Below are 18300 nucleotides of genomic sequence, written 5' to 3'. Positions count from 1 at the left end.
TTCATCCATTTATTGCCATGTTTTTATTTACCATGAATTCTCCACATCTTCTGTCTTAGATTGCTATCCTGTTTGTTAAGCTCATGGAATCTTTGTAAATCACAATTGCTAACCTGAGAAAAAGAGGAGAACTCTCAAAAGCTTGTCTTATAATATCAATTGTTTGTCCAAATAAAAACGTGTCACATAATACTGAAGCGTTTACTTTGCACTAAATGTACAGTAGATGACTGTGCTCATTATCAGAAAGCTACCAAAGTAAAACCACACAAAAGCTAATGTATAAAACCGAAAGACACATTTTAAGTGTACAGTTAAAGTAAACTGCATACATATATGTATCTGTATTGTGCATCTATTCCATAGCTGCTGGGTTGATTGGTTTGAACCACTAAATCCCTTTATTACTGCATAGTAAATGCTACTAGACACTGTCCAGTTTAAAGAGCCTAAAACCAATGCATGCCTGTCCAACACTTAAAGAGACAGCGCATCTACGTCTACACTAGGCCACTCAATTAGTTACCCTTTAATGTACTGCCCCTTTATAAGCCGTGTCACATTTCAACAGCTGTAGTAGCTTCTATGTCTACACGCAAATAAAACAAACTCAATAACATTATACACTTTGCTAAGAGAGAGGATGGGGCTTGTTATCCATAGAAAGGGAGAATAGAAGGATGGGAGGAAAAAAAAAAAACCACTCAGACAAGAGTGATGTTGACAAACGTACCATACATCTGGTGTCAGATAAATGCATTAGTCTGTCTGATGTTACTGGTGCCCTTTGTGAACGGTTTTGAAAAGGCCTGTGAGCTTTGCAACAGTCATTTTTAAATGTTCCATCCAAATCAAGCAACCTGCTGATCCATAAATAATTGTTGACCAAGGGTGGTGTCTCTGTAACATACGCGGCTATCTGATTTTAAGACAAATTAGCTTTCAGTCCACCGACACCTCTCTCACACCCACATGCATGTATCACATTTCCCTCTACTCTCTGGCATTGTACCAACGAAGCAAAGAATGCATTGTTTATGCGCGTTTAATGCCACTGTCCAGCAAGATGTGGGTGGATTTCAAATGCCTGTGGTGTGTGTGTGTATCCCTTGTCTGTCTAGTTATGTAATGCCCATACTGCCCCTTTTCCCCAGTGGCGATTTCTAAAGACTCATTGTTTGTGGATTAATCCATAATTCTTTGTCCAGGCACAGGTGCTTGCGAGCGCCCAGAATGTCTGTGCGTGTATATCACACTGTGGATCCACATTTTCATTGTTCTATTCCATCATAATCATTCTCATTTACAAGCGTTGGATGTGACTAATGTTTGCGAGTGAGACTGCCTTCTAGTGAGTGAAGATGTGAGTGAGGGGTTGCTAGGCGCCACGGGCGGGGTATCGCACTGCATTTCCTGCATTAACGTAAATACCGGTTGGCGCGGGTTTGCAGCGCGTTACACCGTGTAAGCGCTTTGGGAATATTCCCCTTTCTGCTAGGAATATTTTAAGCTACAGCCCCCCTTAGGCTCAAACAGGACGAATTACACATTTTCTTTGCTACCCCAATTATAAGATAATTACTCATTCACACTCCCTGCATATCGACTAACAGCAAAGAACAACAAAAAAAAGCACACACACACACACACCATTGTAACTTGTAATTTAGGATGAGTTTAACAAACATGTCAAAGATAAACTTCCAAAAATTATTTATACTGGTCTTATTTTTTTTTAAGGCAATAAACCAACTAGTTTCACATTATTTAACATAACACTGTCATAAAATTCAATCTGGTGCTACGTTGTGCTGCACCTTTTCAAGTGGATAATTCGATATGAAAATCCCCACACACTTCATTAGGAAGCGTTTATATAATATAGCCCGTACATATATACACATGCAAAAGTGTGCGCTAGAGACAACACAAGGAAGCCACTGATTGAAGCAGTGCAGGAGCTGCCTATCGAAGTGGCAGCAGGCCTTCTATTTCTTGGGAAACCGAAAATGATAGATGCTGGTAATGAGCTGCTGGCTATAATAAAGCATTGATGGTCAACACGTGTTAAGGTACTTTGCAGACCTGTCATCTGTCATTCACCTGCAGTCAATCTCACTTACTGGAAGCTAGCCTCACACATGCGCAACATCTGCGCAGTTTACATTTCAATAGAGCTCATGACAATATATGGCCATCCCTTCGGTGGCTCAGCTGTGCAATACGCTGCTGTACACAATTAAAAATCCCCAAAATGTCCATTTGTCCAGAACCAACAAAATCGCAGTCGTTTAGGTCTCTGGACCTAGACATCGGTGGACTTTGATCGATCAAGGCAATTTTAAATTGATGCCAAGCTAGGTATTTCCATTCAATAGATCTAAACAATTTGCCGATCTACACCCACGGTGCTTTTACTACATGTGCGCCTGCTTGCAACTTGGGGAATGTCAATGATTTGAGCACGCATTAAATCCTGCAGCTCAGTGCATCCTTTTGTAGCCCTATAATAAATGCTTTGTCTGTGTGGGACTAAACTAGATTACCTTGCATTGTACATTTAAATCGCAGTCAGAGGCAGCAATCTAGGCAAAAAAAACTGCAATGCATCCAAGTAAACTTTTCTTTCTGTTGGTACACAGATCTATATCTTACATGCAGGGGTGTGCAAACTTTTCTCCCCCCCCCCCTCTCACTGGCGTCATTTGACCCTGTGGTGTCATTTGACGCCGTGTTGCCATGGTGACATGTCGCCGAAGTGCGGCTGAGACCAGGTAAGAGAGACTTATAGGAGGCCTCGCCCGGCATTTAAATTAAATGCTATGGGGAAGAGCGCAGGGCCTCTTTAACCATCGTGTACCACCCCCCCCCCACCCAGAAAATCTTGCGCCCCCCCCAACCCCAGTTTGCAAACCCGTCTTACAGTATTATTCCAACTGGGAGAATGACATCTCAATTTTTATACAAGAGATATGACCTTGTAATAGGGGATTCTCTATCGACATTTACAGTGGCATTTGATGTATGTTAAATAGGTCGTCCTCACTGACCCACCGACCAACCAGAAGGGCCAGCAGGTAACTCTTTACAAAGGCGACAGGTGGAGTTGACTTTTAGGAGAACGCTCCCACTGGACAAATGATGTGTGTGGGAGGAGGAGTGTGGTGACAAGGTGGCAGAATAGATGATAAGGTAACAATTCGTAATGATTGTGAAGAATAACACACACGTAATGTTAATGGTTTACATTATGTATGCAGTTATTGTATGTGTGCCATATTACATATACACACACACACACGCACACACACTTGTGTTGATGGTTTTATGATGTGTGTAGGGTATTACAAGAACACACATTGGTAATGATGTTTTACAGCAGGGGTGCACAAACTTGGGGGCGCACCGCAAGTTTGTTTTTAGGGGGGCGCAGCGCATAGAGACCCCGCGCTCTTCACCAAGACATTTAAATTAAATACGGGGGACAGTGCGGGGCCTCTGTACTCTATCCTACCTTGGCGCAGAAGAGGCGTTGCTGTGGCGGCACCGCGTCAAATGACACCGCGGGGTCACGTGACATAAGATGACCCGCTGCGTCATTTGACACCGCGTTGCTATCAAATAACGCAGCAGGGTCACGGGACGTCACATGACTCCTAGCTTCATTTGATGCTCTAGAAATGCAAGGTGGGGCGTGAGCACGAGAGGAGCGGTGGCAGGGGGGCGCAGCAAGAAAAATTTGCGCCCCTGTTTTACAGTATGGTTGTTTTTCTAGTATGTGTTTAGTATATTACATGTGCAAACACTGGTTGTATTGACAGTTTATTGTATGTGTACAGCTAATGATGTGCTGAAGTAATAAGCACAAGCAATGATGTGTGTACCAGTATGTTACTGGAAATGTTTCAAGTATGTGTCTAGGATATTACACAAAGGCAAAGACATTTACAGTACATGTACACTATATGTATGATAGATTACAAACAATAATGTTAGTACATAAACCGAATATCATTTGTGTAGGAAAAACAGTGTATGTATATAGAGAATACACAAAATATATATAAATTACACAGACTGTATAGAATATATGTTTAAGAACAAATGAATATTGTGGACCGATATAGTAGATGGTGTGTATTGTAATAATTATAATTTTATTTCATATAGTGCTTTTCTCCCAATGGGACTCAAAGTGCATCACAATTACAGTATAGCGCGCGGTACGCAGCACAAAGGATTGTTACAGACAGTCCCTGCCCAGATGAGCTTACAATCTATGTTATTGGTGCCTGAAGCACAGGGAAATAAAGTGACTTGCCCAAGGTCAAAAGGAGCCAATACCAGGGATTGAACCGGGCTCCCCTGATTCAAACTCAGTCTCATTGTTGACATTGTCTAAAGTCAGTGTCATTACTCACTTTGTAGATCTCACACACAAAGTGCTTATGGTGCATATATTAACAGCAATATTCATAGTACAGTATATGCATTATATAAGCACTGCATATAGTAACGTAATGTCATGCACAGTATTGTTTATAGTGTGTTGTATCACATAGTGCCTATTCTGTCTATAGCAGGGGTGTGCAAACTGGGGGGGCGCGAGATTTTCCAGAGGTCCTGCGCTTCACCGAAGGCATTTAAATTAAATGCGGAGGGACCACGCAAGGCCTCTGTAAATTCCCTTACCTTGGCTACCAGCGGCGCATAGTCATGGCAACGCGGCATTATAATTAAAATTATTTAGAAATTATACCATATCATACAGGAATCGAAAACAGGACCTTTCATATACTAGTACCAATTCTCTACATGCAAGCCACAGGGTTTGTGTGATGTCACAGACTCTAAAAACAAACTTAACATATAGTACACAGTGCAGTCCACTGCAGTGTGTTGTAGATGTTAAGTATATTTATACTTCGTCACGGGCAGGTGACTCACCTATTGCGGACACTCCACACATGTGGACACAAATGTTGCAGACTGTGGGACTACTTGGATAGTCTTTGAGGGTTATAGTAAAATTAGGCAGTGATGTTAGAGCTGCGCTGTCTAGAAAACAGCATTTATATGAAAGCTTAGATATCTCTTGCAGCAAACTACGATAGAGACAGCAGGACCACTTGTTATTTTAATATTTGTATTTTTTATTCACTTATCTTCACTTCTAATAGTCACTATATGTAAAATTTAATTTACAAATTACAATTTGCATAGGAGTGCACCAACTAAATGTACTTTCTTTGACGATTTGCTGACCTTGTGTTAGTTATTCATCTGTTTGGTGTCTATATTTTTAGTACATAGGTTGCACCCATTGCCATCTCTGGGCAATTAGGCATCACCTAAAAAAGAAAAAAAAAAGTATTCTTCTATTGGAATCTAGTGAGCGGTGTGCTCTCTGTTGTGTTGTATTATTTTTCCTGTATATCCAAAAATCAATGTTTTCATTTTCCCCCCTAGTTTTTTGCTAACTTTTTTCCTTATCCACGTTTTGCTCTAGAAATAGCCGTGACACACCTAGCTTGAGGTTATGACACACCACCGTGCCACGACACCCTCGTCGAGATTCATTGAGCAATTAGGAAGGCGTCAACGGGTGTTCAGGAAGATGTATAGTGGTACTGATAGGTTCAACCATACTATGAAAGCTTGAACAGGATACCAGGCAAAAGTGGGAAAGGCACTTGTCAACATGCAAAGGAGGCTGGCGTTGCAAGATATATCTATATCTATTATACACACACACATCTCAAAAGCGAGAAGCGCACTCTCCATATTGTATTCAAGTATAAAAAATAGGATGTATTAAAACACAGACAACAAATGCCCATTCACGTGGCGCATGATATAAAAATCGCATTGGATATATAACGTCAAATGGCAGTGAGTTTGTAATCTACACCTGTCGGAGCATTGTTTGGCAGACTGAATGCTGGATCTTTCATCCATTCTCCCCGTTTGGGGCTCTTGAGGGCTCCATACCACGCCATTGGCTGTGCTATGGGTGGTAGAGCCTGATTGCTTCAACCTGCTGTCTGTGACACTGGATCATCTCAGCCTGTTCCGGGAACCATTGAAGTTATATAACCAATGCAATTTTATATCAGGCGCCACGTGAGTGGGCATTTGTCCTCTGTGTTTTAATAAATCCTATTTGTTATACTTTAATACATTATGGAGTGTGCGCTTCTCACTTTTATAGAAGTTTCCTGGATGTGGTACATCTCCTGAGAAGCAGCCCCCGATTCCAGATTGCGTTTTCATATCGCTCAAAGTAACTTCATCAATTTTAGGTATATATTAGTTTATATATTATGGATTTTCTAATTGCTTTAGATATATTTCTATTAACCACTTTTCTGTATTTATTATTGATTTATTGATTGATAGATAGATAGATATTTGCACTATAACTTTTTATGACATTTACACCTATTAAGAGGAGCGCTGATATTCTCCTTCCCCCACCCCCCAAAAAAATGATATCTGCCAAAGATTTAGAGATAAAAGAAAAATGCTAGCAGGCACTCCTGGACGTTTGAAAAAATATAAGTCATATCACAGTAGGTCAACGTTTTGGTTCTCCAAGGAGCCTCTGAAAACGTTGGAAAGGCCCCTTATAGAGCCGAAACGTTGGACCCGGAGTGCCTGAAAAAAAGTGTGTGTGTGTGTGTGTGTGTGTATACATATACACACACACACACACACACACACACACACACACACGATAAGGAAAGTGAATGACATGTAAGCAGACAATGTGAGCGCTGCAGGCACCGCGGAGGTGTCAGTGACTGAGACAGTGTGTGACATGCGCGCCCCTCTCACCTTCCACCCAGCCGAGCTGTTGCTGTCCCCCTTGTCCTTGAAGTAGGGCACAGACCGGACCATCCAGTCGTAGATCTGCGACAGCGTGAGCCTCTTGTCCGGGTTGCTCTCGATGGCCCTGGTGATGAGGTCCGCGTAGGACATGTTGCCCCAGGCGTTCCTGCGGGACGAGCTCTTCCGCTGCTGCCCCCCGGCCGCCCCGCTCACTGACCCCGCTCCTCCCTGCAATGCCTCCGCGCCGCCAGCAGGGGCCGCCAGCACGGACACCGCCAGCCCCGCTCCTCCTCCTCCTCTCTCCTCTCCCGCAGCCTGGGCGGCCGCCGCCTCCTCCTCCTCCTCATAGTCCTCCTCCGGGATCATGGAGGACGCGTCCCCCCCGCCGGGTTCCCCTCCCGACTTGGCCGGGCTGTCCAGCGAGTCGGGCCGCTGCTGCGGCCAGGTGCAGGAGCGGGGCCGGCTCTGCGGCTCGAAGTCCGGGTCTATCTCCACGTCCTCCCCCGCCGCCGGGGACCCGGAGGACGAGGCTGCTGCCATGTTCCACCACAAACCCCCCTCCTCTTATCCCCAAGTCTGATCTCCACCCTCCCACAGCGAGACAACAATGTGTGTCCGGGGCTGCAAAGGCGACCTCCTCCTCCTTCTTCTTCTTTAAAGTGTCCCAAATCCAGAAATGCAGGAGACTGTCACTGCGCGCACATTTTTATGTAAAAAGAACAAAAACACAGCTTTCATGAGTATGTGATGTGTTCAGTGTGTGACACCCAGCAATGATCCCCGGCTGCTCCGGGTCCCGGGGGGAGCAGGAGGAGAAGTCTGGCTGTGGGGCTTCAGGTCTCCATGCACAGTGCCCGGGTCCCAGCGCACAGATGGGGGTTCAGGCTCCCCGGAGACACCACACCCCCCCTGCAGCTCTCACACGGGAAGGAGATCTCGCAGGGGTGCACATATATATATGTATCCCTGGCTGATCGCTTGGCGGCGGGGGGCGCTGGAAAGGCAACTCGTGCCCGAGCTGCTTCACGTGCAATCACCCGCCCGAGGAGAGCCCCCGCCTGCGATCCGCTTTATAATCGCCTTGTCAGTCCTGGGAGTAGAAGGGACTCCAGCCTCCAGACGGGCTGCAGCGAGGTCTGGCATGTGTGTGTGATCATGCACTAAGCACATAACCTACTTGCTCCTGCTGCTGCCATCTTGACAATTCCTCCCCCCCACCACCTCATTCAGGTCTTTCCCCCCCCCCTTCCTTGTGCGATGGTAAAGAAGAAGGAGCAGCCACAGCGCTGCAAAGTAATCCCAGGCTGGCGGTGCAGGAGGGAGCCAGCCTGCAGCATCGGAAGCTCCCCTCGGATGTCCGGGGACACAGAGCTGGCAGGATAATGCTGCACAGCCAGCACTGCGAAGGTGGAAACTTGGATTTGTTTTCACCCCCCTTTTTCTTTTTTTTTGCTTCCTCACGGCAGGGTGTGAAGTGACAGCGCAGGGTGATGCTGCGTCCTGCGGGATCCTGTCACCCTGCGCACCCCTGCCAGTGACTTCCACATTCCTCCTCCTGACAAGCACAGGCAGCGACAGTAACACACTGAGTGAGAGGCACACCAGTGACACACAACCTAACTGCAGCAGGGCACTGCCCACTGGGAGGAGGAGGAGGCAGCAGGGGGAGGAGGGTAGCCAGCACCCCTTCACTGCTGCATGAAAGTATGAATGAAACTCACATGAGGTTTTCAATATTTGTCACATAGTGCAGACAGGGTATGCAGTACTGTACATAGCATTTTTGCAGGTGCAAAGAGCTTATCATCTAGTTTTGTGGCACAGAGGAAGTATTGCTCAATGCATTTGACGCATGGGGATGATAATTACTAAACTAAAACCTTTTTCATTGCTGATTTAGAGAAGGAGTAGGTATATAGGTTACAGAGCCTGCTGCCGGGTAAATAGACACCTCCATGCTATTATTCTGGTTGTCACTAACATACCTAAATGTAGCAATGAGGGCGCTTTGTTTATATCTCACTCATACTCTAAATCAGTCTCCTTTATTTAGCCAGAGATGGTTTTCCGCCATTATTAGGACTCGGAGAGTGCTGGTTAGAATTAGAGGATAATAGTAGCATGTTCTTGTATAGCATTGCTAGTTTTACAGAGACATTTTGCAGGCACCGTGGAGCTTACAATCTATTTTTTGGTGCTTGAGGCACAGGGAGATAAAGTGACTTGCCCAAGGTCACAAGGAGCCGACACCAGGAATTGAACCAGGCTCCCCTCAACCTCGGTTGCCAGTCAGTCTCAGTCTTTACTCAATGAGCCACTCCTTCTAGAGGATGTACTTGGTTGGCATATTAGAGTTAGGGTATGGGTTAAAATGGCATGTTAGGGTATGGGTTAAGATGGCATATTAGGGTAAGGTTTAAGATGGCATATTAGGGTTAAGATGGCATGTTGGAGTAAGGGTTAAGATGGCATATTAGGGTTAGGATGAACAAGTATTATTTATACTGCTGCCAGTTGAATAAGGCTGAACAAGTGCCTTATTTACCCAGCTCACCTAGTGAATAGCATGTATCTCATCTTATTCACTACTGTATCCATGTGAGAAGCATATTCACTAGCCTCGCTCACTGCTGCTTTCACATATGAAGAAGATACCCGACCAACCTTGCTCACTCCTGCACTAAAACTATACTCACTAGTCTCAATTACTGATGCTTTCAAATATGAGGATGATACTCTGCGACTATTACTCACAACCTCACTTGCTTGCTCATTATTAAAAGGGAGTGTACTTATTAACTCCTTCATGTGTCAATACTACATTACTCTGTGAGGGTACTTACTAAACGATTTGCTGTTGGTGCACTATACTGTACTTCTGAACTGGGAAGGATATTTTGTTGCTTTTTCACTATTGGAGTAACACGTTACCAAAGAAGAAATAGAATATGTATTCATAACTGGGTGAATCTGCAGAGCCCCTCTTCCTGGCCTACTTTATTTCAATAAGTTGATTTATGTGTATGGTACTTACAATCATGGGTTTGGAAACCATTAGTGTGGGAGGAGGGAACAAGGCTCTTACTCATGTAATCCAGCAGCGCTGGATAAGCATGAATTTATATTATTATTATTATTATTAATTTTTTAATGCAGGTTGCTGTGTCTCTCCAGCACCACAAATAGTAAACGAGGTGATCCCTGAAAAGCGAAATAGTCAAGGGTATAGGTGAATTGTAACTGCCATTCACAATCAATTCCACAAGTCTTTTTGTATATATATTTTACACACACACACATATATATATATATATATATATATATATATATATATATATATATATAGCGCCATCCAGGTACATAGCGCTTTACAGTACACGTGACATAATATTATAACACAATGGGAATAAGCGCTACAGACATAAAACAATATGAAAAGTAGTCTCTGCCCCGAAGAGCTTACAATCTACTTTTTTTTCTGTATATTAACTCTATACCTGACAATACAACATTTTGCAAATTAAAACTACTACCTAGGGTATGTGATTCCAAAACATTTTCTACAGCACCCTCATCTATACTTGCAAATTGTGTTGCAGTATCGGTCTATCTCATTTTTAGCCTTCATGAGTTTAAATATCATCACATTACCACTTCTCTGGTTATCCGCATTATAATTTGATTATTTTCTAATATTCAAATTAACTAGCAAGGCTCTGAAACAAATGACTATTTGGCAAAACTGTTTGCATATAACCAGCTAACAGTCAAAGTTTGGAGAGTTACACAAGTCAATACTTGTCACATTTGTCTGGTAGACATGCAGAGACATGCCCAAGGCACATGATATCACGCCAAGACCTTTAAGTCTGACAACTTGTACAGTAGTTCATCAATTTATATGTGACAGCAAACACAGCGATATAGAGTATTGGTTCTTACACCTTATTCCACAAAAGCTCATTAAGAATTGGACAAGAAATCAGCTCAATATATTTCTTACTATATTTATTTATAAAATGTTTTACCAGGAAGTAATACATTGAGCGTTACCTCTCGTTTTCAAGTATGTCCTGGGCACAGAGTTATGATGACAAGTGCAAGGTTACAAATGCATGGTTACATTAAACAGGATTATACATTATATATAAAATCATTGCATTAACAGTTTAACATATTTAATCTATTAGGCGTGATTTAACAGTTACAGACCAGATTAAAATGTGAGACAGCTATAGTTTTGAAAGAACTTAGACTGGTGGTAGCTTTGAGTGTCTCAGGTAGATTGTTCCAGGTGTGAGGTGCACGGTAAGAGAAGGAGGAGCGGCCGGATACTTTGTTGAACGTTGGGACCATCCACGGGATGGTGGAGATATTGTTGGAAGTTTGGGTAATTCATTATTTTCGTATACGTAGCAATTCACTTAAACTTCTATTATCTGAAAAGGATAAACATTCCCCCCATCCCCCGCCCCCTCCTGAAAGAATAATCCTGTTGCCTTCTATCTTTATTTTCTTGCATATATTTGGTGCTGATTGTTGTCGCAGTTTTATACCTGAGAGATTTCATACATCATGTAAAGCTACCAAATGTCTAGGATTGCAATAACAACTGCAGGCAGCATAATCAGCTTGCAAAAATCACAAAAACAATTGTTTCTAATGTAGGAAGCATTTCCAAAGTGACAGCCCCCTTCCCCTTCTGATAGGCTCTGGCTCTTGAGCCCTGCCCTCTCTGTAGCAGTGCACCAATTGTATCTAGTAACTACCCAGTCAATAATATTCCAGGACTACATTGCCCAGAATGCTGTGCAAGAACTGAATTAAATAACCCGGAGCAAGTGATCGATTACAGGAGAACGGACCGATCTGCAGCTTAGCTAATCACTTGTAGTGTGCAGATTGTATTGGTGCACATATTGAATGGGGGAAAAATATATATATATTTTAAACGGCAGCTTGAACTGCAGCTTTAAATAAAAGCATCCCATATTATATTTTTAGAGCAATCCCAGGACTACTTAGGAAAAGAAATAAAGTTTATTGCAATACTATCGATACACACACATTCATATAAATAAGTTTCGCTGACCTCCACCAGTCTACTGCAGCTCTGGTAATATCACAGGTGCAGATGAATCACATTGATGGCAGAGCTGCCAACCACCAGACTGCTATCCAAATTTGCGCCACACAATGCCTTGCAAAGCACTCAATGACATTCACGCTTTAACCGGTAAGTACCAGGGGGCACTGGCTGCTTACCACGTGGTCGTGGAGGGGTGAATACTGGTTTACAAAGGATTCCAACAGCCAAGTCCTTCCTTTTACCTCTACACAGAAGCACTATAGGTGAGGGAAAAAAACATATCTCACAGGCCTCCCTTTAAATTAACAATAGAACCAGAAGATATCTGTAGTTGGCACAGCAATATTCTGATGGCTTGTCATATGTCCCACTGGGCTTAGGAACAGTGTGAGGAATCTATTGGCAACTAATGCAACCAGAGAATCAAGATAAAGATTTCTGCTCAGACTTATACTGAATGTCCTTCTCAGAGGTACTCAGAGGTGTGAGCTGATAATCTTAAAGTCACAGGTGGTATGGAAGGATATGAGCCTGTGTTTATCAATCACCTCCCTTAGGCTAATATACATCCACTGGCAGTTTTATGATAGCTCTCATCTTTCCCATGAAGTACATTCATTTGGGGAAAGTACAGTATAACATATGTATATTTCTCTGTGACACCTGCAGACCTATTTTACTAATTGTTCAACACATATACATTTACATAGTAGATGAGGTTGAAAAAAGACATACAGTATGTCTGTAAAGTTCAGCCTATGTAAAAATGATTTAATCATGCAATAACACAATTACAATATGGCCACTGTAACAATACATCACAATACAAAGTAAATATATATAGCCCGACAAACTGGGCCAAAACCCACTCGCCCTCCCCCCCCCAAAAGTCACCTTCCACGACACTGCAGTGGGGTCCTGACGGCGTCTCCCGAACTTCTGCTGTCTTGTTGCCTTTAAAATCCTGTTTTTTTTCCTGCAGCACTATTCAAAATGGCCACGCAGTGACATTACGACGCGCCACATGATGTCACACAGCATCCCAGTTTCATGGCAATTTGGCGTTATATGATGCCGCGTGGCCATTTTGAATAGTGCTGCAGGAGAAAAACATGATTTTAAAGATCAAGACTGAGAAGACCGGGAGACGCCGAGGGTCACCGCCGCAGGTAAGCAGTCGACAGCGGCCGCGACCGCATTTATCGAGCCGTGTGTGTATGTATGTATGTATGTATGTATATATACATACACTATGTACTCATTTGCATGTCATCTCCAAAAATCCCTTGCTGCAGTGGAAGCACTGCATGCTAGGTGATAATGGCAAAAGGCAGGGTTGCAGACCTGTCTAAGACGTGAATGTGCTCACAAGTAATATTTTTATATTATATATATAAAACAGGTATTAGTGTCCATGTACAGTATGGCTAATGTGAAACTGGAGTTTCGTTCGCGGTCAGCACTTCTGTGTAATGCTGATCATGAATACGTCCTATAAAATGAGCATAAAACAAAACCATGACATACACAGTTAGAGCCCCTAGACCAGGAGTGGCCAACTCCAGTCCTCAAGGGCCACCAACAAGTCAGGTTTTAACGATACCCATACTTCAGCACAGGTGGCTCAGTAAGAATGGCTGAGCCACTGATTGAGCCACCTGTGCTGAAGCAGGGATATCCATAATGCTTGACCAGGTGGTGGCCCTTGAGGACTGGAGTTGGTCAGCCCTGCCCTGGTGTGCCACCGCTCATAATGTACATTGAACATCTATAAGGCACTGAATGGGTGAACTTTTTATGACACTAACCAGAGGTTTTAGTTTAACTTAACCTCATTGTTACCCCACTGCGGTCCACAGTATCACCCCTCAGGTATCAATTTTAACCTCTTCGGTGCCAGCTCGTTCCACGCGGTTCCTCGCCCACTGGGACCAGACGATAAACAAAACATTTTAAGCAGTATTTTCACCACTCGTTACCGCTCATTTGTCACCGCTAAAATCTGTCGTGTCTGGGGTTAGCATGGTAACCTTTATACTGCACTCAGCTCCAGGGGGGGTGTCATTTTAACCTCCACTTAATATTTCTCCTCAACAAAAGTATCAGATTGAAAAAAAACCCAACCAACTGTTGGAAAGAGCAAAGATATGTTAAAGTAAATAAAAATACGGTGATCAGCACAGACTGCTGCTTTAAATTAACAGTGAGCCAATAGGCAGAAGATTTCCTGTGTGATAATGTCCCAGTCCTGATTGTATCCCATGTGCAGGTATGGAAGATAGCTGCCATATATTTCTATTCTCCAAAATGCTACATAAATAAATAAAATCGGATATCCTTAGCATATAAGAAAAATAAAAGCGTAAATGAGAGAGTATACAATGTCATCCAAGCAAGCAATGGCATTAACCAACACAACGTGCAAACTCTAGTTCAGTCATACACTGCGCCTTTAATTCACACCTCCTGCTGCCTGCAGGGCTCGACTGTCAATCTAGTGACATCACCGCCCCTCTGCTCCCTCATCCCTCCCCCCCACCTCCACTTTACCAAAGTTAGGCTGACGCGTCCAAACAGATGATGTCATTCTATTAATAAACCCCGTGACCAGCGGGGACCCCGGGGGTCTCTGCTGATTGGTCAGTTTGGCCTTTCCATCAGAGGGAAAGAAAAGCTGCGATTGGAGGAGGCGGTGAGAGCCGCGCCCCTCGCATCCCAACATAATAAACAATCTAGTACTGAACAAAAAAACGTTAAGACATTCTGTATATATCTGTATCTGTCAACGCGAGGCGGTGACGTTGGGTGGAGAGAAGGGAGCTCGTGGCCGTTAACAGTTAACAGCAGTCTCGTGCACCTTTTGGAGGAGGGGGGAGATGTTCGCGGCAACTTGACAGCCAAGCGGGGCGCGTGGGGGCGTAATGACCATGCCTCGCCTCGCGCCCGCATGTAAGCGATAACAGGCGAATCGAGCTGGTGACGTTTTAGAGCGGCGGCGGGGCTGCTGGTGTAATGAGCGCGTGTTCGCACTGTGATAGCAATGCACACGTTTCTGCGCTAGACGTCATGGCTTCTTGCAGTTAGCACGTGCAGTTATTATTCCATTGTTTTAATGCACTCATGCCTGCGCGGTGTGCACGTGGTTTGGGGGGTATTGTTTTTAAAAACATGACTGCACGTGCTGCATTGTGTTCTTTTTGCAGTGCCTCTATAGGCACGCTGTGCACATGCGTTTGTGTTGTTATTCTAACGTTTGTCTGTTCGGTGTGCTAATGCATTGTTATTGTTGTAATGTATTTGTCTGCACGTATGCAGTCTCTTTTGCTTCTATTCTGAATTGTGTTATCAGTAATGCATGTGTTCGACGTGTTCAAATGCGCGGTGTTATTGTGACGCACGTGTGTGTGTATTACGGCCATTTGCAGTGCTGTAATGCATGTGTACAGTATGTAAATGCCCCCCACATTGTGTTTTTCTTGAAGCCAGTATCTGTATGCATTGTATTGCATTTTTTTAAATTGGGAAGCATCTTGAAAATGATCATGAACCCAAATAAAGTGCGTTGTGTTACACATTTTGCGTACACAAATACTAGGAAACTTCTAAAATAAATAACAAAGGACATGTATGTCCAATTCATATTTTCTGTTGATCAGAATTCATACATGTGTTCGTGACTTATTCATAGTCAGAAGTACAGAATTTTAAGTGAATTGAATAAACTAGGAGGATTGTGGCCAAGTGTTTACTGATGAATTAGGCCTCGGGCATGGTCAGCGCATAAGCTGAGGCGTGCTGCTGCTCGGCACTGAGCCCCTTCAGCCGCAATGAGAGCGGCTTTAGCAGGGGCTCGCGCACGCGTCCGCACGCTTGGGGAAGCGTGTGTCTCACACAGTTTTCAAATTTGGCGCTCGCCGGAGCGCAGGCCGGAGCGCAGGCCGGTCACGTGAGCGGTTCACCCAATGAGGGCGAATCAGCTCCGTGACGTCACTGGCCCGCCCATGGACGGCACGCTGTGTAAGGCCAGGGAAAGCACCGCTTTCCCTGAGGCTCTGCGCGCCTCAGCCCGGATTAAATCACAATGTTCCAGGCCTTAGGCTTTGTCCCTGCTGGCGCTGAGCGCGCTTATGCTTGGAGAGCTCTCCCAAGCATGAGCGCCGGGTATCCTTTACATTTTTGCAAGCGCTCGCGCGGGGGGGGGGGGAGGGGGGTAGGCTGCAGGGGAAGCTGAGCGCGTTAGAAAGTTTAAAATTTTTTTTATCCAAGCGCCAGTGAGCGTGTGTGCCGCCCATACGCGTGCGCATCGCGTGAGCGGAGACGTGTGTGTGTGTATGTGTGTATATATATATATATATATATATATATGTATATATGTATGTATGCAAGTCACCTTGCTAAGCGCCGCCCGCTCAGCAAGCTCACCGCTAGCGGGGACGCAACCTTAGGCTGAGTTCAGACAGAATGCGATGCGACGTGCACGCGCATGTTCGCCACTATTGCACTTATGTGTGTGTGAGTTTTCAAACAGAAAACGACATCCGGCTGCGAAGTACAGCGTTGACGCCGCTGCACTTGAAGGAGACAACTGAAGTTGTGATTTCAAGCGGCAGCCGCGTCACGTGTACTTCGCCAGCCAATCACAAACACACTTTGTTTTTGTTTTTTATTAAATGGCTGACTAGTCCCGCCTCCAAGTCGGTTCATTCTGTCTGCTGGGCATGATCACACATCGCCCAGCAGACAGAGACGTGGACGCACGAACGTGTAGTAGTAGCCTGTTTGAACTTAGGCCTCGGCCAGGGTGGCGCTGAGCGGGCGCGCTCACGCTGGCCGCTATGAAAAACATTGAGGCAATGTGTGTGGCCCGGCGCTTAGCTACTTGCAGAGCAAGCAAATTTGAATTTATCGTCTGCAAGCGCGTAACGTGAGCGGTTCACCCAATGAGGGTGAACCAGCTCTGTGATGTCATGGCCGCACCCCCCGCGCACGCACCTAGCCGGCCACAAATCTCCCGGCCCAGCAGGGAGCATGACGTCACCGCGCATGAGCGCCAGCGTGCTTGCTCCCTGCCTGGCTGCAGCCTTAGGCCAGGGCCATGGTTTAAAATACAGCGCTGACGCTCATGCTCTCCTGCTCAAGCAGGAGCTTTTTTGTGTCCTTGCATGAGCGTCAGCGAGCGCGCTTGTGAGGCGGGTGGAAGGCGGGGCTAGCGCGCCACGGCGTCAACGTCATGGACTGCCATTGGCTTTTGGCGGTCACGTGACCGGCCCTCCACTTCCCTCAGCGCCAAAAATTAAATTGGCTGTCGGCTGCAAATCCGCATGCCTGTGGAAGCGTCTACCAAAGCCCCACACATGCCGGATGAAGGAGATAATTTTCCTGTCTCCGCGCTGTATTTTTAACCATGGCCCCGGCCTTAGGCTGAGTCCCCGCTGGCGCTGGCCACTCTCATGCTTCAGTGGTGATGTCACCAACTCTTCAAGCATGAGCGTTCTTCTGTCCTGCTTGGGGGCATGGCTATGAAGGGTGGGGGCGTGTCATTGGCTGGATCGGGGCTGTCTGTGTGTCTCCATTCTCTCCCTCCCCCGTTCCAAAAATGGCAATTGTGCAAGAAAAATAAAACAAATAAAAATTGTGCAAATAAAAATCTCTCTCCGCTCCCCCCCACCCCTTACACCTCTCTCCACTTAGCCTATTCTGCCTCTCCCCATTGGTCAGAGCAGGGTCATGTGACTGTGCTCTCCGCTCCAAAGACAAACTATTTTGTCTCGCCATGCCCCAAGCTTGGGAGAGCATGCATGAGCGCGCACCACGTGGGTGTGAAGATTAACTTGTAAAGGGGTAAGCGCGGTCAGGGCCTCAGCCTAAGGTACCTAAGCTACCTACCTGCTCCTCACTATCAGCGCCACCATCTGCACCACTAGTCGAAGCAAGGGCCTGCTCAGTGAGCTCTAATTCCCTTTCAAGATTGCCAATGTCCCTCAATATTGCAAGTTGCCTCTTTAGATCAGCAATCTCTGATTCTAAAGAGACCACCCGCTCACACTTTTCACAGCGGTATGCTCCTTGGAACAGCTGCTCCAAGTGCACATACATGTGGCAAGATGAGCATTGAGTGGCATTTTCAATCCTGCTCATTCTATCAACTATGAAGTTTAGAAGTACTAACAGTAAACTGTACTTCAATAAACTAAACCCTGTTTAACCGCTTCCTTGTTCAAACTGCTTCTGGTTCTAACTGCACACACTTTAACCAACCAGCACTTCAATCAACACACAGCTCAATCAGTACACGCAAGCTCCTATTATTATTGACACATTCCCTCTTTACGCAGCCACTAGCTGGTTGCCCTGGCAACCTCCCATTTCTCATTGCCATG

The 18300-nt window shown here is 45.0% G+C and overlaps 1 protein-coding gene across 2 annotated transcripts in view; it reads right to left on the bottom strand.

Annotated features, from left to right (window-relative positions):
* FOXO3 (forkhead box O3) overlaps window positions 1-8451 on the bottom strand; it is a 140978-nt gene extending 132527 nt beyond the window's left edge. For both annotated transcript variants that reach the window (XR_012801119.1, XM_075597577.1), the window contains exon 1: window positions 6838-8451. Coding sequence is in view for 1 of the 2 variants with exons in the window: in XM_075597577.1 (XP_075453692.1) it covers window positions 6838-7371 (534 nt within the window). In the remaining variant the exon portion in view is untranslated. The remainder of the gene's footprint in view (window positions 1-6837) is intronic.
* Between the last annotated feature and the right edge of the window lie 9849 nt (window positions 8452-18300).

The sequence above is a fragment of the Ascaphus truei genome, chromosome 4, assembly GCF_040206685.1.
Source record: "Ascaphus truei isolate aAscTru1 chromosome 4, aAscTru1.hap1, whole genome shotgun sequence".
In the NCBI taxonomy this organism is placed as follows: domain Eukaryota; kingdom Metazoa; phylum Chordata; class Amphibia; order Anura; family Ascaphidae; genus Ascaphus; species Ascaphus truei.
This window is presented reverse-complemented; position numbering and strand designations above follow the sequence as displayed.